At 45.2% G+C, this 26,545-nt stretch overlaps 2 protein-coding genes across 2 annotated transcripts in view; one reads left to right on the top strand and one right to left on the bottom strand.

Moving 5' to 3' along the window:
* Positions 1-13,271, bottom strand: part of COLGALT2 (collagen beta(1-O)galactosyltransferase 2) — a 46,076-nt gene extending 32,805 nt beyond the window's left edge. Inside the window, exon 1 of the mRNA XM_014886741.2 lies at positions 12,967-13,271. Within this exon, the coding sequence (XP_014742227.2) occupies positions 12,967-13,211 (245 nt within the window). The 5' untranslated portion in view covers positions 13,212-13,271. The remainder of the gene's footprint in view (positions 1-12,966) is intronic.
* Positions 13,272-16,365: 3,094 nt separating this feature from the next.
* Positions 16,366-25,919, top strand: TSEN15 (tRNA splicing endonuclease subunit 15). Its single transcript, XM_014886758.2, has 4 exons — positions 16,366-16,559; positions 17,199-17,280; positions 18,597-18,732; positions 25,477-25,919. The coding sequence occupies exons 1-4, from the start codon at positions 16,395-16,397 to the stop codon at positions 25,679-25,681; spliced, it is 588 nt and encodes a 195-aa protein (XP_014742244.2). The 5' UTR covers positions 16,366-16,394; the 3' UTR covers positions 25,682-25,919.
* Positions 25,920-26,545: the final 626 nt, after the last annotated feature.

Genomic DNA, 26,545 nt, shown 5'->3' on the forward strand with positions numbered 1-26,545 from the left:
GCTGACTTAATGCTAAAGAGAAAACAAAGAAAAACAGTGAGGTCTTAACTCTGATCTTGTAAGCTAAAGGCTCTGCAGCTCTCTGTAAGTAACGCTGTACATTTCCCATCCCCAGCTAAGGAAATGGGATCATGAAAACAGAGGGACACTTGGTGGATGGGACTGCTTCCTCTGCAGTACACATCATAATTCTCCCTTCTGCTGGTCTGTTCTCTTTGTGTGGATTTCAGGGAGCAGTCACTGGAGAGGGAGGAATCTCAGGGAGCACCCAGGCAAATCTCTGGGAGAGCCAAGCACTGAAAGCTGCATCAGCAAATCTCGTGTGGAGAATGCAAATGCACAATTTATCTCTTTATCTCACAAATGCACTGTTTGAGGATAAATAGTTTTTTCCCCATCACTGTCTAGATGTAAATAAAGAGAGGAAATGGGCACTTAGGTCTTTCAGTAGCCAGTTCCTCAGAAACTGGGTAACTGGAAGCCCTGAAAAACACACACGTGCCCTTATTCTGCAGAGCATGGTTCCTAACCATGCTGTTTTCCAACGGGAAAGATTCCCATCTTAGCTATCTCCATTCCAGGGGATGAAATGCATGAGATAAAGTGCGTTCCAAGCCCAGGTGTTGGACTTGCCTGCTCCCTCAGGGGACAGGGACATGTCAGGGACATGCTCCAGCCCTCGCACGCATCACAGCACTTGTCCAGCAGCATTCCCAGCCCTGGACATTTCAGCTCCCTGGGGCTCTGAGGCAATCTCAAGGGCTGGAAAATGGAATTTTTGGAATACCTCAGCACAAGGCATTGCTGTGGTAGGAATGAAAGAGCAGAGAATGTCCAGCTTCAAGGAACCCACAGTCCCTCTGCTGAGCATGCAGGAATGCAGGCCCAGGCTCTCCCCTTCCCAGGGATAAACACCATCCTAACCCCAATCCCAGCACTTCCCAGGGAAGAGCAGGTAACATGCCACAACTTCTTAAATATGCAAAATATGCACCTGCATACAAAATAACATAGACTGTCTTTGAAGGCTTTGGGGTTTACACAGAGGTGTGATGTATCAGCAGATAAACTGAAATCTAATGGCTTACTTTATTTGCTCAAGCTAGTAAGTTTCTTGGGAGTATTGTTCAAAGGTGTTCAACAGATCATTTAATATGATCTACTGCACAGTGCAGGTAAAGCATCAGCTAATAGCCCCATATGGAATTCAAAGATTTACCATCATCTGTTTGACTCAAAATATTCCCAACAAAACCAAAAAACTGACAAAAAAAACCCCAGACCAAAAAACAACCCAAACCAAAAACTCACTGAAAAATCCCCACTAAACTCCAACCCAAAACAACAACAAAAAAAACCCCAAAAAACCAAAATACCAGTACCTTTTTTAAAAAATTATTTTCATCTGAAACTATCTCATATCCTTCTTCTGAAGCCTTTCAAATAATCCCTCAACAGCTCCATCTCAAATCCACACAATAGCAGCAACTGATGTGCAACATCAGCTTGCAAGGGAACAGCTGATATATCACAGAAGTACCAGGCCACTAGAGGGATTTATTAAATACATGAAATAAAGACAGTTTATGGAAAAACTGAGAGGCTGGTTCTGTCTCCTTTGAGAAATCATTCTCCTCTTGAACTTCTGCCAGTTTATCAGTGGCTGCAATTGGGTAGAACTCTTGTTTTTAAAGTTTCATTAACCTCTTCAAATCATGTAATCCCATACAAGATCTAATGAGCTGAAATCTGGGGTTTTGGGCTCTTTATTTTGGTTTCTTCCAAGTATATTCTTAACTTCTATGCCAGAACAGAACTGGAAGAAATATACCTTTGCTGGGTCAGCAGACCTGGAAGAAGTACATCCTCCTCAGGAAGGAAGGGCTGGAGGTTTGACCCAGCTATGTGTCCAAACTATTAGAACCAGATGTTTTCCTTAACCTCTGGGTTATCCCAAAGGAGTTTTTGTAATGCCCAACAAGCCACGTATCTGCAGGAGCTACAGGAGCCTGGTGAGCTTTGTCAGGTGGGTGATTACTGCTGGGAGATGTAACACACAATCATTTCTCCTTGGAGATCTCACTTTATTGGACAGGTAAAACACCTGAAGCATGTCTCCCCTCAGCAGATCTCTGGGGGACACTGACTTTACTTTGGCTGTCACCTGTCACTCTGATCCACATGCTCCAACAAGTTCCCCACCTTGCAATAGCACAACAGAGCAAACCTGAAGGTGACTGAAGCTCTCCACAGGTAGAATCAACCAACATCACTGCACAATGAATTGGTGAGTGTAGGAAAGAAACCCCTGCTCAGGCCCAGCATAGCCCTGAATACATATTCCTCCCCACTTAAATATGCACCACATACACAAAGACAGGCTCATCCAAAAAACCAGATGGGAAGTTTGTAGGGAAGGCTGCTGGAAGCACCACTGACAGCAGCTCAATTCTTGCTCTGTGAAACAGAGCTTCCTTCAAGGCTCAGGTATTAGGCAAGAAATCCTGGCAGCAGCCCTCGTTTGTATTAAGTCAGAGCAGAGTTCTGCCAGCAGACGGCCATGAGCTCACTAGTCTGAAAAAACATCTCATTTACAAGAGTTTTTGTGGAAGCAACAACTTGTTTGTGTGATAAATAAAGGGTGAAGGTATGTCAGGAGAGATAAAACCTGTACCACAAACACATTCAGTAACTTAGTTTCCATTTAAAATGACATAATTTCCATTTAAATCCTGCCTCAAGTAAAAAAAATGAATTAAAAAGATATCATAAATTAAGAGACAGTATTTAGCACCAGTGACATTTTCATATTCCAGTCACACACACTGAACTTATTTCAGACTGGTGTTTTGAAAAATGAGTGCAACCATAGTCTCTGACAGCCAGAGCGAGAGGAAGAAAATATTTGAAGAGGCTAAAGACCCAAAAGGAATTATTATTCTCTACCAACCAATTTAGAGGAGTCTGGGTAGGCTCCTCCAAAACTCTGGAGCCCATTTCAGAGACAAATAAATGGAAACTCCATCCAGAGCTTCGTACTGAAGGAGCAAACACCAGCAGCATCCAGAGACTGATTTATGTGAATGAGTCAAGTAATGCTAAGGGAGTAGGACTGGGAAAAATGAGCACAGTACTGGGCTACTGCTCTGTTGTGCTAAACCAGATACAAAGCACAGAGCACATACAATGCTTGGTCCCTACCAACAGCTGGCTTTTCTAAACCTCCAGGGCCTGAATAACCTGCTCATATCTCAGTCTACCGCAGCTTGGAACTCCCAACCCCAACTTTCACCTCTGCTACTCCTGTGTAGCAAAAGGGAACAGAAGGATTCACCTCTACAAACATCCCAGCCCCCTCTGAAAGTGCTGAAGGAGCTGGAGCCAAGCCAAACTAGGGAAGCTATCAAGTTGCAGGCACTAAAAGTACTAAAAGTATGAACTCTAGCTAAGTGCTTCCAGAAACCCTCTGCACACACTAAGAGAGAAAAAATGCCATCCAGCCAAGTCAAGACCAATCTGCTTCCCAACTCTGCCAGCACACAAAATCTACTAGAAAATTAATATCTCCAAATCTTACTCCTCACCACAGCCCTCTAAAGGAATCCCAGTTCAATCCAGGGGCATCACAAGGTCATGTCAGACACTCCATCAGACACACTATCATAAGCCCTTTTCTCCATCTCTACAATCTGCAGAAGCAACTGGAGTTCTCAAAATCTTCCCACTCCCAAGACCTAACTTCACTTTAATCCCTCGGGCAGCAAGGGATCATGTCCATAACACAGGAGATTATCTGACCTTGCTCCCTATTGACATTACTTCTCCTCCTGACTTTTTAAGTCTGTACAACCCATCAGTAAAACAGATCCTTGACTATTTAGATTTCCAAACCTGAAAGCTATTCCAGCTACTTCTCCCACTGGTAATTCTAGCCAGTTGTAGCCAAGAATTAAGGAGAAATAAAATGCAGGCCAGCAGTTCTTGAAGACACTAGAATTCCTTTTAATCCTTCAGTTTACAGAAAAGAGAAATAGCTTGCCTTTTACTGTTTTTCCAAAATGAAAACATAAATCTTTACCTTAATCATGTAGTTCCTACGCTGACGTATCTTTCAAAGTTTTTTTTCAATTAGATTTTTGTTAAGTCTAAAGTAGTGACTTTTGCATGTGACTGCTGTTCTTTGCACTGAATTTTAAGTATTTTTGTCGTTGTCTTTATGAGTTATGGTGTTAATTCCAAGTTCTGATTAGACTACAGGAACGTATTTGTTGCCTTCATTTAAGAAGAAGAATTTGCAAGAGTAAAAACACGCTCAATGAACCACCGGGGGAGCTCCCAGCATTAAGCAGCCAAGGACACACTCTGGAACACCCCGAGGAAAAGGCAAAGCAGCTCCCTGGAGCAGTGCAGTCAAGGACAGAGCTCAGCACCTGCTCTGCTCCTGCAGCACACACCGAATCACATTTCAGTATCACTTACACACTTTGTTTTTGTGGTTCTCTTTCTGATGCAAAGAGGATGTAACATTTCTGCTTCCTCATATGAGCTGGGGAGTGCTGACGATTGATGGAGAGAGATTGCTGCAAAGCTTTACAGGTCATGTTCCTCTTTGCCTCCTAGACATAAATTACAGGAACAGAACAGATCTCTCACAGCTTTTCCTGTCCAAAATTACACTTCCTAGCTAATATCTTTTTATGACTTGCCTGAAGCAGGCTTTTGGTTATCTAATGATACAGCAATCCAGCTACAGGAACTTGCTTAAGTTCACTCAGCTGAAGTCTGGTAGGGAATAATTCACATATTTGAGCTAAAAAACAGAGGAGAAAAATCAACCAACCAACCAAAACAAAACCACCAAAGGGTTTGTACTTGTCAGAGTTTTAACATTTACCTTCCTTGTCACAATTAGCAGTTCAAAGTAGGAATGCTGGAAAATAGCCTTTTCCTCCAATCCTGAAATGGTCTGGGTGAGAAGGATCCTTTAAATGTCACCCAATCCCACCTCCCTGCAATGAAGAGAGACAAACCAGGCTGCCCAGAGTCCCATCCAACCTGACCTTGAATTTTCCCAAGTACCTTGTAAGGACAAGAATGATTGAAAGTACTGATGGAAATGACTCAAATGACAACATTAAACTCTCATCCTACCCCCAAAGGTACAGTTCAACACTCATTTTAAAAGCAGCTGTTGAGCCAGCAGCAAAAGCAAGGTTCTGACCTGCTAACTGAAGAGATAAGCCTGCTATCAGCTTCAGGATATAAACTAATCCTTCACAGGTAATACAACCTCACTGTTGCCACTGGGCAAAATTCAAGCCAGGCTGTTATGAACACATAACCTTCCCTCTGCAGAGAGATCAAAACTAAGCAAACAATCCTTTTAGAATCAAGGGAAGCCTGTACTCTGCGTAAGGAAAGGAGAAGAAAAGTATAATTATAAATAATGTTTTTCTTCCTTTCAGGAAAAAATCTTTACAAAAACAAAACAAAACAAAATTCCAACAAACAATTCCCTTTTGGAGCTGAAGCCCTATAAAACTAATGTGAAAAAGCTTAAATGAGCCCTACCATGGCACTGTAGTTTACATGGACTCCTACCATCTTCTGCTTCAGCATGAATTTAAATCCTCATGGCTGTTCTCCAGGGCAGATAGCTTCAAAATCCTTGTCCAGATCAAGATCTGCTTATCTTTAGAACAGGTGTGTCATTCCTATCAGTCCATGCAGACAGAATGAAAGGTAAATAGCTGGAAATCTATTTATTCCATGTATTATAACTGCTCAGGCACCACGGATAATACAAAGATCCCATCAACACCTATGTTTTAATAAATTCCTGGAGAAAGAGCAAGGACAGACTTTGGTGAAGGCATATTCCCACTCCAAAACAACACTATCACCTTTCATGCTGTTTTACCTGATTCTACAGTTAGTTACATCTTAGTAAGGGAAAAAACATACTGACTACTTGAATAGTTGGTCAGAACGAAAGCAGCCTTCACTCCTGAGTAAGATTTCACTTCCCAAAATATCTAACAGCTACCTCAAATAAACAACCACTTCTCCCAAAGAAATAGAAGCAATTCTGCTTCATAGGCCATTAACATAATTTCACTCCTCTGCAGTGAATTGTCTCTAGTACAAAATTTAGTCTTTTTCTAGCAGTGTTATATCATGTCAAGATGAGGAACAATGTGTTACATTGCAAAACTTTATCACAACCTAAGTGGTTCACATAAAACTTTAATGACTGAACTCCATTTGAAAGTATACACCAGATCCACAGTCAGATGGGAAAAGTTTAAAATCAACATGTTATTAGTCTCCTGTCAACTTTTCCAGAAAGAAAACTGGCATCATTTTACAGTAACAAAAGTGCTCTGGCCCAAGAACACCAGATATAGATATACAGACAAATGTGTGTGCCTGCACACACAACCAAAACTAATCATTTCATGCTTAAAAACTGGATTCAGGCACTGTACGGGGCAAATTGTACACAAAAAAAGGAAAAAAGAATTGTGTTTTTCTTAACTGATGAGTGTATTAGCAGTGGCACATGCCTGTATGAAGGAGCTGGGTAAAAAATCCACTTCATAGGAATAAAAAAAAAATTTTGGTGTTCTCTATCTTTCTTTACCCTGAAATTTTGGTGCATGTGGGTCCCATTTAGCTGTAATCTACCCTTGGCCACGAGCACCATCAATGTGCACAATGCTTGACCAGAATAAAGGAAATGAGATGCACAGAAATAGACTGTGATAATACAAAGTCTGAGACATCATCCCACAGGAAGGAAATTCCAGGTTCTGACAGACAGCACTCCACATCACCTCGGTCCTCTCTCAACCCTGTAGCCCAGATGAGCCTTCTGGGACAAGAGATGGCAGCAGTTCTGCACCATGTGCACCACAGATCTGCTTTTAGAGAATCTTGACCCAATGCATGAAGACTTTCAGTCCCATGGGAATCAGATAAATAATTGTAGGTATGTGATAATTTACATAAGAGATCAATAAAGCCCTTCAGTCTCTGGCTCAGCACAAATCCCTGTTTTGGTCTCCTCAGGAAAGGGACTGACCCCTCTTGAGCTGCACTCACACACTGGGGTCTCTTCCTCAGCAATCTGGTGGGCAGCAATCAGGCACTGTTCCATTTAGCAGAAAATGTGAAAGAAAAACGAGAAAAAGTGGTTGGAACAACAGCCTTTATCCCACAGATCTGCCACCCTCAGCCCACGTGAATTTCCAAGACAGTCCCTGACAGTGACAGGCTGCCCAGGGATTGCAGAGCCTCCATCCCTGGAGACATTAAAAACCTGAACTCAAACAGTGCTAGGCAGAATTCAGCAGAGCTGGCTTTGGGCAGGGACCAGCCAACCTTTGGAGCTGCATTCCAGCACCAACCATTTCAGGGATCCAGGATTCCACTGGCTCAGCTGGAGAAGCACTGGGGAAGGGGAGAGGGCTCTGTAACATGAAGATGACAGTGGGAATTGGGCAGGCTTCCCCCTGGATCAGACCTAACTGATCCCTACTCCAAAATTTGTAGGAAATAAGGAGCTGAAATAGCTGGTGCCCAAGTACAAGTGAAATTGATCTTTTTTTTGGGGGGGGAGCAAATTAACAGGAGCACTTAACAGCCAATATTGGTTGCAGCTGGTCCTTGGAGGTGGTTCAAAAGACACACCAGTGCTCAACCTGGGCAGCCTGGACTGGATGAGGAATCCCAACCCTGCAGGAAGGACAAGTAAGGGATGAAGTGGGATCCTGTCCTGGGCAGGAATGAACCAGATGATTCCTTGAGGTCTTTTCATCCCTGTTTTGTATTTCTGAAAAAAAGACAATCTTGAAAACTAGATCTTCCTGACCTCTGACAATATCCAAAGGCTTACCATAAATGACAGCCTCTGCTCCTGAACTCTGTCCTGCTGCTTCTTTTGGGCAATAGATTATTTTATTGGATTCCAGTCTCTAAACCCACAACCTGCCCTACAAGGCACCAGGCAGCCTATGACACAAGGGACAGACACACAGATAACAGGGTAGACCCCTGTCTCACAAGGTGGGTGCCAAAAGACAGCAGCCAAAATAAATTGTTGCATTTTCAGAGATACAGACCATGCAGAACTCAGATATAAAAAATAATTAAACACACACAATGTTCTATGCTCACTAGTGCCACAGAACTCCTACATTCAAGCAACCAGTTTTATGGTATTATTCCTGTACCTCTGGAGGGCTTTATTGATTTTATTCATATTTACTTATTTTATGGTGATGACAAATTATTTTTGCCTTTTTTCTTTTATCCCAATATTCTCACTGCTGTCTAGTAGACCCTAATATAAAGTGTGGGACAAGATGCTTTTTAATGTCATCAAAAAAGCATCACAATCTGGCAATCTGTCACCACAGCAGGGAAAAATAAAGAAACTCCTGCTACCCTGAACATTGCCATCACACAGCTCACGCCTCTTTTATGGCTTCTCTGCAGAACTGCACAGTTTTTAGCTGATGAGTGGTTTGTGTCTTGCCATGCAGACCTCAGCAGGGCACAGCAGTAATTTTTTACTTCCTTTCAAATGTTTCTACTGAATAATTTCATGATGCCATTTACTACAGTTTGCCAAGACTGAGATGAGGGAGAGAAATCCAAAGGACCAAAAAAATAAGTGATTATGGATATTGGGATGAGAACAGTTCTTGAACTTTCCCTGGTCTTCCATTTTTATGTAATTTTACTGCACTTTGGTGTAAAAATGACCTTAGCAAGAAAGTATTCGTAACTGACATTTCTTGATTCTTCTATCTCCAGTCTTGATAAATTCAAGAATCTCATGTAGGTTACTCTACCCCTCTATCCCAATTTCCCCAGCTAGAAACTGGAAGTTTTTACTCCTATTCTCTCTTTTGACACAATCCTCTAAATGCAAGTTCTCTGCAACACCTTGCACAGCAGGAACGTCACCTTAATTGCAATTCCAAAGCTGTGTAAATCCCATCTCACTCTTGACCCCTCAGTCAATGACTGCTATTAAAACTACATAATAAATGAATTTAAAGTATCTACAAATACAAATGGGAAACTTCCACATGGAAGTCACAGCACAGGTGAGCACATCTGTAATGGATGCAAAACACCAATGGACAGAAGCAGGAGAGGCAGAGCCAGCAGACTGGAATGTCAGCATTCCTAAGCGATTAATAGTGACCATGAAGATTAAAGTGACCTCGTTGCTCAAATGGCGACAAGGACAGAAAACACAGGGTGTTTGAAAGCTAACACTTTCCTGTGAGTAATAACAGTCATTAAAGTTTTAAATGATCCCTGCATTTCACTGGAGTTTGCCTTCTATGTGGAATTTTTTCATATTTGAAAAGGAAACCGTTAAAGAATAAGAAAATGCTCAGATATCATCAGCTAGTTCCAGTCTAATAATATATAATTATGAAATACAATTACTACACTGATCTCATCAGCTTCTATTTTCAGCTTCAACCAGTGCTTTTAAGTTGAAACTACTCCCTCACTGGAGCTGTGTTACAGTACATCCACTCATCTCTCAGCTGGGATTTATTCCAGCTTTCCACCTGTCTCACTATTGTTACCATTATCATTTTTGAAATATAAGCATACGCTGATCCCCAAAGCAGGCACAGATTTTCAAGCACAAAAGGACCTAATTACTGCTCCTAAGCACCAACTCATTTATGCAGGCATTCCATCCCCAGGTTACTAAGAGAGGAGAGAGCAGATGACTAGGATGAAGCAGAAGATGGAATTAAAGGCAACTTGCTTTGCTATACTATCACTTCATCTGAGACTAAGGAAAGTGTAAGGCAATGTGATAAACTGCTGAATACACACTGTCTACTGCAGCCAAAAGCAAACACTCTGTACCTGTCACTGACCAATCTCAAATAAACAGTCAGCATTGATATAGCTCGAAATAAAACCCCAACCTCAGCCTGCTAAAAAAAGAGGGTTGGGACACACTGAGTAACTTCTGGGTCATTTTTGTCCCAAGTTAAAGATCCCTTTCCGTCCCTTTGCAGTTCTCCAAGCCCAGCACAAACAATGCTGTACACTTTCCCTGCAAGGTTCCCAGCTGGGCTGGGAGCACAGGGAGCCCTGGGAGAAGCTCGGCCACATGAGCAGCACATCAGAAGAACCCTCTGTGGTATAAAAAAGCTCGACTTGGGTCCAAGAGCCAGGTTTTTTTAGGTCTCTCGTGCTGTGGGCCCCAGCCCGTTCCCCACAGCTCTGGGGATTTGGGTGCTCAGAGGGATGGCTGTAACCCTCGTCCTCCACAAAGGGACAGCTGTTCCCTTCAGCACTGCACCTCCATGGCGACAGGAGAGCCAGCCTGGGCTCTGTGGCTAAAGCAGGGAGACTGCCATTCCCACTGGGATGGCCGGCTCCCTCACCGCCTACGGCCACGTCTGTCCCGGGAAGCTCAGGACAGAAAGCTGAGCTGTCCCACAGAAATTCCCACCGTGAAGTCATCAGCACAGTCCCAGGGTGACCTGGCCTGCTGTCCCAGCCGGGGTTAACACAGGCCAGGGTCCGGCCCTGGAGGCAGCTCGGATGGAACTTCCTGATGGCCGGGGAGGGGAGCAGGGGAAGGAAGGGTTTAGCTGCCAGGCCACGGCTCCTCCGTGCCAGCTGGCCCCACACCAAATGGCCTGCTCGGCTCATTAGGAGCCAGCAAGTCCTCCCAAAGCTGCTCACAGCCACGTTCAGAATTAAGTCGTAATTAAGACCAAAGGCAAGGAGGGAACACAAGGCTGCCCGGCGCACACTTTTTGCTCAGCATCAGGATAACAAAACTTCAGATTGATACAGACTACACAAAGAAAATTCAGTGCCTGCTTCAAACTCATTATCTCTTAACCCATCTTTACGGTCACTCATAAAGCTTCCCCCCAGAAATCCGTCAGAGGAATCCACTGCCCAATCTCAGCCCTTCAGCTACGCAGACGGAGCATATGGGAGCTTGAGAGACTATATATGTTTTTAGTTTTCATTCTCACGATCTATGCTTGGGCATTTTAAAATGTTGACTTACTCAATAAATATTCTGCTTCAGCATTAAGTGGCAATGGAAGAATGCAAGTCTGTGACAAACACCACTCCCCTGCCCTCCTCGCCAAGCTACCCCAGTAGCACAGGGACACAGGTAAATCTTGGAATTCATCTGTTGAAAGGACTCTGTCTGAAACACAAGATGCTTCCAGAAACAGACTGAATGGTTTCACTTGTTCTCAAGAGACGTTATAGATATCGTATGTGAGCTTGCTCGGAGTGGGTACTTCATGTCCTGAACATTCCCAGCTCTGGAAAAACTCAAGTCTTACTGAGGAGCAGAGCTAAACCTCTCCAAGGAACCACTGCCACCCCATTGGTATCTCCCTCCCTGCTGCAACTCAGAGAATCCTCAGAACTTCTTTTCTAGTGGCTGTGACAATTTTAGTAATTCTCATTTTATAAATCTTGACATTTTCATCAGCAGATTTTCCAGCTTAGCCATGCCTTGTGTCTGTGTGCAACCCTTTTAAAAAGGGAGTAATTTCTTATAAGAACCTTAATATATTTTAAGTTATGTTAAAGTAAGTCCCCACAAATAGTTTCACACAATATTGCAGAGACCTTAAGTCTAGCGAGGATAATGCAAGAAATGTACTGAAAAAGTTGTAGAGACAACCAGTTATCTGCAGGACTTAACCCCCCCCCAAAAAAAAAAACCTTGCAGTACAGCGAGAGGCATTTTGGGATGTGCTCTGCTTTGGTGATCAGGACTGCACTTACAACTCCCATGAGTTTTTTATAAACACCAAACTCAGCTGAATCACAGGCCATGTGGGGTCTGATAATATCTGTTTTTATACACATCTGCTATAAGCAAATCTCAACTGGCAAAATTCCCACTGATACAAATGAATGAGGAGTCACAGATCTACACAGAGAGGAATGGGAATTTATACACTGCCACACACCAGCTTGTGATTCCACACCACGCTTGTGTGGCACCCCAAATTTGGCCTGATAGCACAACTTGCTTTATACACCTGCAATATAAAAAGAAGGGGGGAAAAAATCCACGCGCTGATGCTCTGCAGAGCCCCGTACTTGGAGACAAATTACAGCCATGTTACTGAAGCACACACAGAAATATCTGTTTAATGACACTTCCGTGATATGACTGGGGGAAAGGTCCTCCCCACGCCCCTTCAAAGTAAAACGAAACTTTATTGACTTTTTAAGTTAACAGGAGTCTCACCACAGACTTCAGCGAATTTTGGATCAGGCTATACAGAGAAAAAAGAAAATCTGTTTGCGGTTGTTTCAAACAATCCTGTTCCTCCCAACACTTATGTCAGGTTGAAAGATTTTCTTTTTTTTCTTTGTCGCCTTGCAAAGGCAGATTGACCAGTTCCCAAACTGCTCCAACTCCTCCATCCCGACCCCTGTTTGACCGCCGCAGCTGCCCCCATGCTGCGATTTCTGAATACATCTTTTAATCCATCTTCCAGCCTCCAGCCTGGCAACAATGCTCCTTTCAATGCCCACCAGCACCTACCCAGCCCGCCCGCTCTCCAGCCCTGAAACATCCCGACCAGCTCCCACAAAGCCCGGGATTTACTAGCCGGGAGCCGGCCCCACGCTCCCAGCCGGAGTTCTCCGTGCCTGTGGATTTGGACACATGCTCCGGCGGTGAATGTTCCCAGGCTCCAGGCCAGCTTTGCTGGGATAACTCATCTCCCCGCGGCTCCCGGCACAGCCGTCGTGCTCCCGACACGCGGGGGGACCCCGGAACGGGGGGCGAGCTCTCCCCGGCCACCCCAGCACCGCCGCGGCTCCCGGGTGGGCGCAGCCGCTGCCCCTCGGCGCTGCCGGGGCGGAGTGCGGCGGTCCCGGCTGCGTGCGGGGCCCGCTCCCCGCACCGCCCCCGGCCCTTACCAGAGCGCGATGCGGCTCTTGGGGTAGCTGAGCCTCTCGATGCAGCCCAGGACGTGCGGCAGCGTGTGCGCGGCGTTGCGGGCGAGGATGGCGAGCAGCACGGTGGGCTGCAGCAGCGCCGACTCGGGCAGCGCGGGCGGCTCGGGCTCGGGCGCCGGCGGCTCGGGCGGCTCGGGGGCGGCGGCTCCGCAGCCGCGCAGCAGCGGCGGCAGCAGCAGCAACAGCAGCGGCGCGCTCGCAGCCATGACGGGCGAGGGGCAGCCCCGGAGCCGCCGGCAGAGCGGGCTCCAGCCCGGGGAACGAGGGAGGAGGAGGGGCAGGGAGAGGAGGGAGGAGGAGGGGGGAGGGGAAGGACGAGCTGAGCAGCGGCACCGCCCGCCCTGCGAGCCCCGCTCACCGCCCTGCGAGCCCCGCTCGCCACCGCCCACCGCCCCGGCCCCGGCCCCGTCCATCCAGGTGCAACCCCAGGTGCCACCCCAGGTGCCACTCCCACGACCTCCGGGAGGCCGCGATCAGCACTGCTGGTCAGAGCCCACGGTAAAAGCTGTAAACCCCACATTTCTCCTGAGTTTTGGCCTTTAAAGAGGCTTTCGGAGCGTTGCTGCTAACGCTGAGACGTCCTTTTGTTCGATGTTTACGCGATCTCACCCTCATCCTTCCTACACAGGTAGGGAATTAAGGTAACTTTGAGCTTTTATATCAGAAAGTTATTTGGCGAACATCCGCGGGATGTCTGTACAAAGCCGCTGCACACCCCGCACCCATCCCACGCTGCAGGAGGAGGGATGCGCTGTTCCGGCTGGAACGCGGCTGAAGGATTAATATCGTAGAGTCAGAGAAAGGCTTGGGTTGGAAGGGACCTTAAGGATAATCTCATTCCAACCCCCTGCCATGGGCAGAGACACCTTCCACTGTCCCAGGTTGCTCTAAGCCCCGTCCAGCGTGGCCTTGGACACTTCCAAGGACAGGGAAGCCACAGCTTCTGCAGACAGCCTGTGCCAGGGCCTCACCACCTTCATAGGGAACAAATTCTTCCTAATATCTAATCTAAATATACTGTCTATGGGTTTAAGGATGTTCCCCTTGTCCTGTCACTATCTGCCCATTTAAAAAATCACTCTCCCTCTATTTTATAAGTCATTCATATACTGGAAGGGGCTTGAAAGTCTCCCTGGAGCTTTCTCCTCTCCTGGCTAAACAACCCCAACTTTTTCAGCATCTCTTCTTTGAAGACAGGAAATACAGGGAAGATTTTTCCCTGGATTTTATTGACTTACCCACCAAGGAAATGTTTCCATGAATAGACTAATGACAATTTAGCATAAAAATGCATACAAAGTATTCCAGCAATTAAAATTATTGGGTCGTGATCTTAAAACGGGCATGGTAATCATAGCTCTCTTAGAAGTTAATAGGATTTGGGCATGCTAGACCCTCTTCAAGATGAAATCTCTAATTAATTCTAAGGGCCCCATCACAGCATATTTGGGTTTTAGTGTGGGTAGGAAGTTTCTCCAAGGTGGACAGGCCCACTTTGAGCAGGTGGTACTGTTGGCTGTGTGTTTGCAACACTTAAAAAGGAGGAAACCTTTAGTGAGCAAACAATTGTTTAATTGTCCGTAATTTCATTGTGAATTGCTTGCATCCAGGTAGTATATGTATATAAATATACATACATACGCACACACTTATAGAGTTAATGTTTACCACATGCACCCAATTATATTGTCTCAGTTTCCTGATCAGATGACTTTCCAAAAAGGGTCATCCTAGGAAACTTCAATAAAGACTCTCCAGGGGTCATAGAATCTAAATCTGCAGTAAAATCTGAGAAAGTCTCTCAATTCGTACGCATCTTCTTGAACAATTAGTGCAAATGTGTTCCTCCTGTTTGCCCTTCACAATGCCTTTATAATTGTCCTTCTAGAATGATACATTAATGAGGCTTTTCTTTCACGGTTAGTTTGCCACATGTTGCTTTTATGCTTGGATTCATTAACCAAATAGAAGGAGCAGCTTTGCAGCCTGTGCGAGGTGATTAGAGTTTCACAGGAGCCAGCCCAATCTACGCGCACGGAATTCTGCTGCTGCCGCCCACGGGACCGCTCAAATTTGGAGGGTGGGGACTAATGCTGCCAAATTATACTTCATGTGGAGGGCTGGAAGCCGGCATTTTCCATCCACTGGACACTCTAGCTGTGTCACAGTCCTGATTTTAGGATATTTCAGCAGAAATAAGCCCCTCCTCTGCCTGCCTTTGCCAGAACTCTGAGTGTGCTTTTAACCTGTGAAGGTCTTGATGTACTCAGTGAAATCTAAACTCTCTTCAGGTCTTTTCTGAAAAAAATAAGAGACTCCTCTCTTCTTTTTATTTTGTGAGCAGCATCAGAGCTATAACAATTTGCTGGGGGCAAATGAAAAGACTCCAGCAGCATCCCAAAGCCAGTAATTCGCTCTCCAAAGTGATGTTCCCTCGCTCACACAGCTCCATGTGCTGGCTGGCTGCTGTGGAACACAAAAGAGTGAGAGCAGCAGAAGCCTGAAACGTGAGATGTTCTTCCATGCAGAAGAGAAAGGAGTCAGCTCAGCTTCATTTCTCACTCCCAGTCACAAACAGCACGGGGCAAAGTTCGGAGAGCTCAGATAAACAGTTACCCGGCAATGTGTGTCCTTCCAACACCTATAAATGAATATGACTTTATGTCCACATACAAAGCAATCTATACTCGTACTGACTTCTTTATTGGTGGCCACAATTTTATCCTGTGGGGTTTTTTTAAGCCCAGACTCCATCCTGCTGTGACAAGACAATGAGCCGCTCTGTGGCGAAATATTTTAGCTTTGAGGAAGAAACGGCTTTTTGCAGATGTAAGTCCCACAGAAATCAATTTGTGACATTTGTTTCAGCCTCCTTTAAATATCTACACCAAACAAGGAAATTCCAGCTATGACAACTGTCTCTGGCAGAGGCATAATCCCTCGGTTTGGCAAGTGACAATTCTCTCTGAGGCAGATTTCTTCTAAATTAGACTTGTTTCCGACATTGAAGAAAACAGAGGTTCCATCCTGCCGATGTAAATTGACTCCTCTATAGATTGATGTGAATCCATCTCCTTTCACTTACTTCTTCACCTCTAGGAACTCAAATCTATCCAATTATTTTTCCAGCAGCTGAGTGAACCACTATTGCCAACTTTTCCTTGCTTTGGAGCCTTTAGAAGAAGGGACCGTGAAAGGAATACCTGTGTGTATATAGATACAGATGTATGTTTTGTTTAAAGGATTTAAAGCGGCGCCTTTGGCCGCGGCGGGGGGGGGTAGGAACGGAGCGGAGGCGGAACGTTCGGGGCGGTGCCGCAGTTTCCCGGGAGCGCTGGGCTGCGCGGCGCCGCCCGGAGTGAAGCCGCGTTGCACGCGGCTGGGAGAGCATGGAGCCGGCGGCCGGGCCGGGATGGAGAGGCATTTGCCCGGCTCCGGGGGGTGAGGGGGGCAGCGATCCGGGCCAGGGATCCTCCGCGGCCGGGAGGGCCCCGGAGGCACAGGGCAGCTGGTCGGGTGCGGCTGGCGGCAACTGGATCACGACTCACCCCACGGTAAGGCCGGGGCGGGGGTCCCTTGGTCTCTCGGGGGTCCCGCTCTCCATGAAGCATTCCCCCCTCGCGGCTCTCGAGGCCCTCCTGGGGTTCCCCCAGGAGAGTTCTAGGGGGAGATGTCAATCTAATCTGCCAATATAATCTATTATATTGTGTTTATCGAGGGGGGCTCCGGCCCTGGCGTAGTTGGGTAATGCCACTGCCAGCAGGGGCTCAGGTTATAATCATGGAATCCCATCTGGGAAGAGTAAATAGCTTAAACTTCGACTCCATCTTGATTTTTACCACACCGAAAACATGGAGGTGTTTAATTTGGCTGTCGTCTTATGTTGATGTGTTGCAGCAAAAATAGATAAAATTATTTACCCCCAAATAGGTAAAATTCCACGAAGCTAGAGCTCTTCCAGAAATAGCTGTGATCCTCTTGTGTTTGTTTACTTTGCTTGCTTTTTTAAAGTGCTAAAATATGGGGAATGCGGAAAAAGGAGCTTTTGAGATACTGTCAGCAAACAAGTCCCTCTTTTTGATTGCCTTAAAACTGGTTTGAAACTCCAGTGGCTCCGCTGGCTGGAGAGATGGTGTGTGCATTCCAAGTATAACTTGTGCTTTCCTTCATCAATGTTCCTCTTTGGGTCTCAGTTCACAGAAATGATGTCACTTGACGTATCTGACAGCACTCAAGTCTACGCTGCCTTTTTGGTGTACCTGGACCTCTTAGAAGGTAAATCGGGGAAGTGGCTGTATCCCAATGAATGTCTTTGCTCTTAGAAGCTGGTAAATGAATTGATTGCACTGGGACCTAACAAAGTCCTCGGTGCCCATTTTGAGACTTTTTGTGCTGAAAGTTTCTGTCCTCTGCCTCCTTGGGGCCTGTGCAAAGATGAGGGCCCATTTCATCCAGCAGTTCCAGGTACAGGTGTTCCAGGGCAAAGGCAGTCAGCATGGAAAAAAAAAAGTGCAAGAGGAGTAAGGAAAGGAATAGGAATATAAGAAGGTCAAGTGACAAGTTCAATAGTTGAGCTTGTAAAAGTCTTCACTTGTAGATTAATGTGAAGTTATTCAATCATAGTGTTTCACAAAAGTCACCATTTAGCAAATGGCTGCTGTGTGCTGGCTTGTCTTTTGGAAAGGGCAGTGATTCCTCTAGCAAAGAAGATAGTTTTCAAGTGTGGTAGCAGTAATTTATAACCATTGTAGTAACATTATATAACAATATAGTAATTTAAAATCAACTGTAGGTGTTGTGCTTAGGGCCATGGCTTGGTGGAGGACCTGGCAGTATCAGGTCAGTGGTGGAACTCTGTGATCTTGGAGGGCTTTTCTGCCCAAATTGTTCCTGTGAAATCCAGTGTAGTCTTCTGGTGTCTGCTCAGAGGAGAGCAGAGTTATGTGATATATAAACTTCTGCCTGGCTTCTTCCAAGTTGGCTTTATTGAAAAGGGACTGTGAGTAGGCAGCCAGCCAGCCTAAGAAAAATATTTCAGTTTTGCTTGGAGCCTGGTGCTTCTCAAGGTCAGAGAAGGGAGGGATTTTACAGTCCAGAAATTGCTGTTAAACCTCCGAAGAAAATGCCTTAATAGTCCTTAAAAGAAGATTTCTGTGGTTCTGCAGCAAAAACTTCATGCTTATCCCTTCAAGCAGGAGGTTAGAACTGTGTATGATCATTAACCATGCTTTTAGCATCTGCTGTTTCACAGTTCAAGGTGCCAGTGTAGTCCAGATTTGGGTTATAATGCTTCAGGTGACTAAAGCTGCGTGGTTTTATCTTTTTGCCTTTTGCAGAGCAGCTTTGTCAGACGTGGCTGTTCACCATCCATCAGTGCAGCTCTGGAGCCAGCAGACTGGTCCTGCTCTGTGGATTTATTTAGCAGGATTGCTTCTCAGGAGGGGAATTTGGAAGATAAATGGAGCTTTCCTGTGAAGAGATGGAGGGAGAACAAAACCTTAGATGTTAACTTAGACACTGCATTTGTTATTTAACTAATTAAAACTTGTGTTTTGTGTTCTACTCCTCTCATCCCCAACGAACATTTCTAGGGAGGAACTGGCATGAGGTGCAGCCCGTGGGAGTGGCAGAGCTGCAGCTGGTGTGTTTGCATGCCCGTGCCAGGGAGCAGGAGGGGCTCCAAGTGATGGTGCCAGTGCCTGCACACATCGTGATCAGCCATGAGAGGTGAGGGTGTGCTCAGTGCTTGTCTCGGGTTACCACTGACAGAAAATGGAGCACAGATACATTTTTTCAGACTTGGTCAGGAGGGGAAGGAGGAGGGAGTAGAGGAATATCATTGGAAAGCAGCCTCGCAGCCTGTAAGTAGGGTTATTTTGGGTTCTGCAGACACACAGGCAGCTTGCAATGTTAAGGCAACCTCAGCTTTGCATCAGTCTCTGCCTCTCCCTGTCTGGAAGTGGTTCCTGGAGGTCAAGCAGAAACTGGTTCCCACTGATAAACACTTCCTGTTGTCTGGAGTTGCATATGTGCTAGTGGACACCAAAGTATGTGTTTGAGAGACAGGGTTAGAACACAAGACCTTCACACCTTATGTTTTGAACATTCTTGTGCTGATTTTGTACTCTGGGAAATGTATGATGCTTCCGAGTTGCTGGACTTGAAAGGATGTAAGAGGAATGAAATCCTCTTGGAGCTGCCTAAGAATCAGCTTTTTTTATTGTCAAATTTGTGGATAAACCTTGTATGGTTTGCTCTGCTTCTGCTTTCAAACTATAATTTGGCTACCTTGAACAGGAAACTCCTCTTACTTTACATCTAGAGTTTCATGTACCTGTGATTTTTGACTTAATTTCCTCACACATGCAAGAGCAATTCTTCAAGCAGAAGACAGCACAGCCATGAATTTGTTACATTACAGATATTTACAGCCTGGAAAACTTCCACTTCAGTAATTTTACAGTCTATTTTAATTGGCCCCTAGAGCAGCCTCAAACACATACTATGATTTACTCTGTGATAAAGGCTGCCTTCTCTGACTGGTATTTGCCATGATGACTCTGAAGACCTGAACTATTTCAGCAGCATCATATGGTTGTACATTTTTCAGCTTCTTCTGGTCCCACTCCTGACAGGAGCTGGCTCAGGGCTGCCTTTACAAATCTTACTGGTTTTTTGCAGCCTGACACAGTGGTAGGTAGCTAATTAATTGTGCTTATTAGATGTGTGTGTGCACTCTAGGAGTGATGTTTTTGCTTTTTATTTTGTGTTTTAGAAGTGACAGATCAGTGTCTGCTAACAGACTTCTATAATTTTGCTGTTTGTTGGGTGAGGGGAAAGAAAATTATTTACTAGATATTGATGGGGTTTAATACTATTTTTGTGCTGAAAAAATAATACATTTGCAATATATTGGTCAGTCATTCCTAGGGGCTTGGTGTTGCAGAGAAATGTGATGTGATCTCCACAGCAGAGGAAAGCTGCTGAGAGGTCTTGCAGGGTGAAATGCTGAGTGTCATCCAGCCTGTCTGCAAGCAGGAGATGGGTGTGTGAAAGGGAGATGCTGCAGCTCTCAGACAAGATTTTAGGTGGAAATAGAAGGCAGCCAGTGAGGATGTGGGATCTTTGAGGAATTCCACCTACATGCTGAGCTGTTGTGCCTGGTTAATATAGAGTGTTTCCACCTGGGCTGAAAATTTGGATTGCTGGCACTGGGTAAAGGCTAGGAGTATGTTCTGATTGACTTTTAATGACAGATATTCCACTGCATGCATGTCCTATCTTTTACTGTGTCATTGGAGCTTTTCACAGGGAGCCTCTGCACTTGTTTGTTCTGTGGTGATGCTGTTTGCTCTGCCTCTGGCACCAGAGTGTCTGGAATCTGGCACTGGAAGTATGCGTGGTGGAGAGGCAAAGAGTGAATGCATCACATTGATTAAAAGTACAGTTTGTGACTAGAGTTTGCTGCAGAGCAAGGACACAGGGTGTGTTGTCACTAAAAGGAGCTGAATCCCAGGCTGCAGTGCCAGGTGTGTCCATAAAAGCCTGTATGAGTTCAATATCCACGGATGTTGTCAGGCTGGGAAGTTGTATTTGTGTACAACACTTGTATTTGTGGTGTTGAATGTGCATCTGTATTTTGTTCAAAGCAGCACTTTGGGGTTTTGTGTTACCTGCGAGTAACAGCAGCATTTATGGGCAGCACTTCCTTAACCAGTAGGACCTGGGTAGGGTTTGGAAGTGACACCTTGAAATCAGACTTCCATCTTCATTCTGCTCTGTGGTTTTCTTACTGGTAGAAGGAAGAAAGTGATTCTCTAGAAAATAATGGATTTTAGTACTATGTATGTGCTAAAAAGGTCTCACATTTTGCACACATTAGTCAGTCACTCTTGTGGGTTTGGTCTTCCAGAGAAACACAGGGGTGGTTCTCTACTTCAAATCCACATCAGCCAAGCTCTGCCTTCCCAGGTGTTTCATGAAGTTCCCTACTTGGCTGCCACTGAGAAGTGTGTCCTTAAAAGGCCACAGGAAAGTTGCTGTGGAAATTACTGGCAGGACATCTAGGCAAATGACAAATAAGAGTGCCTTACAAAAAATAAAATCTATTCAGTGTTTTTTTAGCCTATTAGAAAATTTCATCATGTTCAGTTTGAGCATGACATTTAACTGCTGAAGGCAAAAGCTGTTCTGCTTCCTAAGCTCATTGTCCACTTCTGCAGAGCAGGGTGGAAGCTGTTCATGCAGCCATGGCAGGGTAGGGCTGCACAGGACCCACCAAATTACAGAATTACAGTTGTACCAAATTACAGAATTATGGGCTGTGGAGCAAAGAGTAAATGATCTTACACAGCCTTGAGAAGGGGCTTTGTGCTCTGTGTGTTCTTCAGGTGAAGATGGCTGAATCTTCTGTGAGCAAAGCCCTGGGGAATACGATGCAATTTCTGTCTGTCTTGGCCTGCTGTGACCCACACACAGCTGGCTGAGGCTTGGAGAGCCTCTGAATTCAGCAGGGACTCGTGCTTGTGGGAAGAGCTTGTAGGTGCATAGGCTGGGGTGTGTTTGCTGCTCCCTACAACACCTTAGTGCATGCCAGGTAGCTCCTTTTCAGTACATTCCACAACTGTGGCTCCCCACAGTGGAGGAGAAAGCTGAATCCTGGGAGTGCTGCTTCAGAGCTGGCAGAAATGACTTGCATAAACCCAGTCAGCAAGTTAGGAGAGCTCACAGTGTTGATTTTTAGATAGCCTGGAATGCCTTGTTCCTTCAAGGACCAGGGAGTTAGGTTCAGATCTAATAGAACTGGGCACTGTCTGTCCTAGACAAATAACTGTCTAAGCAAAATGTTGCAGATAAACTGTCAGATTAAATGACACGTCACTGCTCTGTTTGTATTTTGTGTACAAGTGTTGTAAATGAAGGATGAAGTTGCCTGAGGTCATGGAGACCTGCAAAGTTTGGGAAAGGCTTGTTCTGTTAAAATGCTAACTTATTTAGAGAGAAACAATGCATGAATGTTTTGTTTTAAAGCTGATAAGCATCCTGAGAAGGAAATCTGAGGGTTGGAATTTACCATCTTCAGAGTCTGTAGATTGTGAAATAAACCTTGCTATAAATTAAAAAATCCTGTTATATTAAAGCACTGGAAATGTGACGTGCCTCTTGCATCCTCTTCACAGTTTTGCCTGTAACTCCCTTGCTATAAGCATGATTTACTCATGCAGTAAATCACACATTGAAGATGTAATTAGTGCCTCCTAAATACAAGCTCTTTATTAGTATTTTTATTTAATTTTTAAAATTTAATCTTTTAAATGAGATTGCAGCTCCCACAGCAGAGTTGCTTATGCAGTATTGTGGTTAAACATCTAGTAGTGAGTGTTTCCTGTAGAACTTTGCTAAACTTTGATACCTTCCTTTTGTGTGGTTTGCCTTGTTTTCTTCTTGAACTTCCATGGAAAAAGATCTTTATATTAAATTCAAGGGTTTTCAGTTCCTTCTCCTAACCAGTGTGGTAAGTGGTGTTTTATTTTTTTTTTCCATTATAAAAACTGAGTTTTTTCTAGGATTCCCTGTTCGTGTGTTTTGGGAACAAATCCCAAGGAATAGTGGTGTGCATTTACACTTTCTCCCAGCCTCACGTGCTTCTTCCCTCATGTTTCAAGGCACTGGGTTACTGCTGCTTCATGCTTGCTTTGTTTTTCCATAGACAGCATTAAATGCATTAAAAGGATTACTAAAGCTGTACCTTTCCTGCAGTATTTCATCTTCCTGCTCAGAGCAGGCAGCAAGTGCAGTAAAATCAGAGGTTCTGGGGCTCCTTTGCAATGTCTGCTGGTGCAGAGGAACGTTGTGAGCAGGCTGGACACAGAGGCTGCTGGGGATGCCTTCCAGGGAGGAGGGCAAGGGATGATGTCTGACACAGACTTCCTGAATTCCAAAGCTTATCCCTCTAAAAGATAGCCTCTCAGCAGTTTGCAGATGTGCTGCAGTGCACTGTGGCTGCTGTGGTATGTGTGAATGAGAGCCCTTGTCTTGAGGCTGCCTGTGTGGAGGGAAGGGGGAAAAGGGTGCATTTACAGTTGTCATTCTTCATCTGTGGACAGCAGAGTTAGCAGATCATCCTGATGCAATGCTGTGTCTTTGTGCTCCTTACATAAATCCTGGAACTTTCACCTCCTGAAAAGGAAGAAGAAATGAGAAGAAATGTCATTAATCTGTTGTCAGGTCCTGGCTGCTTTTGGGATCATGGGGCATCTTCGACGTCTTAATTGCTAAATAGGGGGAAGTAAAGTCTGGGGTGTCTGTGCTTGGCAGTATAAGAAGAAATCATGAGTATTAGAAATGGAGATCTAAGGCCTCACTGTTCCATCCCTCCTCTTAATAGACTATGAGGAAAACCAGTGATAGGTATTAAAGAAGATAGGAAGGAGCTTCTGCTCTGGCTGAATCCAGGTGAATCCAGGCCTCTGCCTGAGTCTGCTCTCAGATGCAGCATTGTCCACATTCAACACAAGTTTGGCTTATTTGGCTCCCAAAATATGTCTCCTGGGTAGCTGTGCCCTTTAATTTGACATTTTCTCATTAATTCTATATTGCATTCCCTGGGGAAAGAGAAATGAATGTCCACTGCTTCATGGATAGTTCTTTCCTCACGGGGTCTCTGCTGGCAGTCTGGCCTCACCAACTCAGAGCTTTCTCCAGACACTTGGCTGCTGAGGGTGGGCAGGCCCTGGCACAGGCTGCCCAGTGAAGCTGTGGCTGCCCCATCCCTGGCAGTGTCCAAGGCCAGGTTGGATGGGGCTTTGAGCAACCTGGGATAGTGGAAATGTCCCTGCCCGTGAATGGAACCAGATGAGGTTTAAGGTCCCCTCCAACCCAAATCATTTAACGATTCTGCATGTGACAATTGGATTCTTGCTTTCTGCATGTGTCAGGAAGGACATCTGTGATCTTTTCCCAGGCTCTTGTCCCCTGCCAGGGTTTTGGCAGGACATTGTGGTGCTGGGGGTACCTCTGCACAGGGGCAGAGGTGCTGAGCACAGAGTAAGTTACCTGCCAAGTAAACCTGCAGACAGAGCCTGCTGATGTGGCAGTGAGCACAGGGGTAGATGTCCCATTACCTGGAGGAGTCTCTTGCAGAGACTTGCCATTGGCCAGCAGAGTCTCCCTCACCTTATTTGCTGTGTTGTTAGGAAATGTGCTGCTGTGGGAGGGCTAGGATGGGGCTTTTCCCAGCTGTGGTATCTCTGTTGCATGAAGTAACTGTGTTGTGTTGCCTTGCTGTGTGTCTGGGCCAGTGGTGCAGGCAGGAGACAAGGCCCTCCTGAATTTACCAGGCTAGATTATGCACAGCTCAGAGCACAGATGGATCCTTAAGAAGGTCATGGGCTTAACAGTGAGGCTTTCCAGGCTGCTGCTCATTCTGTGCTGCGTTCCATTTGGCTTTTATTAGAGGATCAAAGGGGTTCTGAGGGAAGATGGTGATTGAAGTCTGAAAGCTGCTGCCTTTAGAGAGATCCCTGTTTCCAGCTGCAGTGCTCAGCCTCAGAACTGCCTGTGCTCTGCTGGGTGAACTCTCCAGGGTGCATGAAGCCAGGAGTTTCACTGGTTTGTACTGGTGCATAGCTGAACTCCCCTGGAATGTAAGCTGTCCCAGCAATCTCAGAGAAGCCCTCTTGCACCTGATGTGTGGGGGAAGGAGGAAGCTCCCTGTAGGAATGTTCTGTGGGAGGTATTACTGTTCTGTCTCTGATCACCACACTCCTTCAGAACTTGCTCCCCAGTCAGACCAGGAATCCAGGGACTCCAGGGATCAGTGTTGTCCTGAGCTCTGAACCGAAAAATAAACTGGCATGTTACTCTTAAAATAAGCTAAACAGGAAAAATTGCATAACTTTGTCTTGAGCTTTTAAGGAAGACATTATTTGGGCTGACTGTTCTGAAGAAGATCATTTGTCTTGTGGCTTCTAGTCTAGACAGGGAGGTAGAGAAACCTGGCTTGGGCTCCTGGGCCTTCCACAGTCTGGCAGAGACCTGTGGCAGAGGGACTGGAAGACTTACCTCTGCAAATAGAACAAATCTTAATTATTCAGCTCTCCAAGTGAACACCAGGTGTTATTTAATTAGATTTCTTATGTAAGTACTGAAAACAGGGCCAGTAGAGATTGCCGTGCTAGGATTGTGGTGAATGAGGGATGGCTGAGGCAAATGCACACAAGTACACCTAAACAAAACTTAGAAACATGTGTTGAGCCTTTTCTAGCAGAGATGTATATAACTGATTCTGTTATTTTCTTTTGTTGCTTGATTACTCGACTTTGGATTTTTATTAAAGCAGATGTTATGCTCACTTTGGTGAAGACAAGTTTGCAGAATGAAAACAGGCTGAATAAAAATGGTGCTGGTCTACCTTTGTGCCATCATAGGTGATTGTGGACTCATTTCTAAGTGATTTTTTTCCTCTCCTAGGTTAAGGGAAATACTGAAGAAAGCATCTCTCCCTCCAGAGGATCCAGACACCCTGCTGTCAGTTACTTTGGCCATAGTTGAGACAGACTCCACAATAGTCTACTATAAAATGACTGATGGCTTTGTGATGCCAGATCCTCCTGATGATACCGAAGATGTGGATAATAAGCAGTGGAGGAAGAAAAGAAAGAAACTTTTCAAATGATTTGGACAGAGAAAACAAAACATTTCTTGAACTCCTGTGCTCAAACCCAAACAAATCCAGGAACTGATGTGAATAAGTGGTGTGCTAAAGTCTGCCTTGGCATATCAAGGATGTGTTCAGGGAGAACAGGGGCTTGTGCAGCTGCACTGTGATGAAATGCTGTTTGAGGTATGAAGTAGGTAATGCTTTGACACAGATCAGTCCTGTCTAATAAATTCACTTGGGAAGTGTTTGCAAAGTCTGAGTTTCCTCTCTATCTGGTCAGGTACATAGCAGAATAAGCACATCCTTACCCATACTGTAAATATTGGTTACAGGTAAGTCTGAAGGGCTCATGGCAGGACTGAAGGGTTTTGTAGTTTATGGAGTGTCTTTGTCTTAGCCCTGTCAGAAGCACTCATGCTGCTCCCCAGGTTACATTTCTGAACATTGCTTTCTTCTCTCTGCTTTTGGAGAAAAGGCTCTTCCACAGAAATACCTTATTTTAATTTTTTCCCTGCAGAGGAAAACTGATTATAGCAGCACCAGAGGCAACTAAAACACCAAAGTATGTCACCACCTATGCTGTAAGAGCACACTAGTTGCCTGCTTCAGGCACCAACTAGGCTTCTAATGTCATTGTCATTCCTGGTGTTTATCTTTGGACAGAGCCTCTGCATATGAAAGTGATTGCCCAGGAGGTGCCTCAGCTTGGAGTTAAGAGGAAAAAACCTGACTTTTAGTTTCTTCTGCAGGAATTTTCCATGTCTTTTGCATGAAGATCTTCTCCAGGTTAAACTTAAGAGTTCCCTGGCAATCAAATAGCATCCCAGAGCAGCTTCTTGAGCACAGGATTGTGTGTGTGACAGCTATGTGGCCAAGGAT

Source organism: Sturnus vulgaris, chromosome 9, assembly GCF_052056855.1.
Source record: "Sturnus vulgaris isolate bStuVul1 chromosome 9, bStuVul1.hap1, whole genome shotgun sequence".
In the NCBI taxonomy this organism is placed as follows: domain Eukaryota; kingdom Metazoa; phylum Chordata; class Aves; order Passeriformes; family Sturnidae; genus Sturnus; species Sturnus vulgaris.

Excerpts from the sequence above, each read along its gene's own strand:
- TSEN15 (XM_014886758.2), top strand. The coding sequence starts at position 16,395 with ATGGAGCCGGCGGCCGGGCCGGGATGGAGAGGCATTTGCCCGGCTCCG. Across the intron at positions 16,560-17,198 it reads GGATCACGACTCACCCCACG|TTCACAGAAATGATGTCACT; the intron begins GTAAGGCCGGGG and ends TTTGGGTCTCAG. Across the intron at positions 18,733-25,476 it reads ATCGTGATCAGCCATGAGAG|GTTAAGGGAAATACTGAAGA; the intron begins GTGAGGGTGTGC and ends TTCCTCTCCTAG.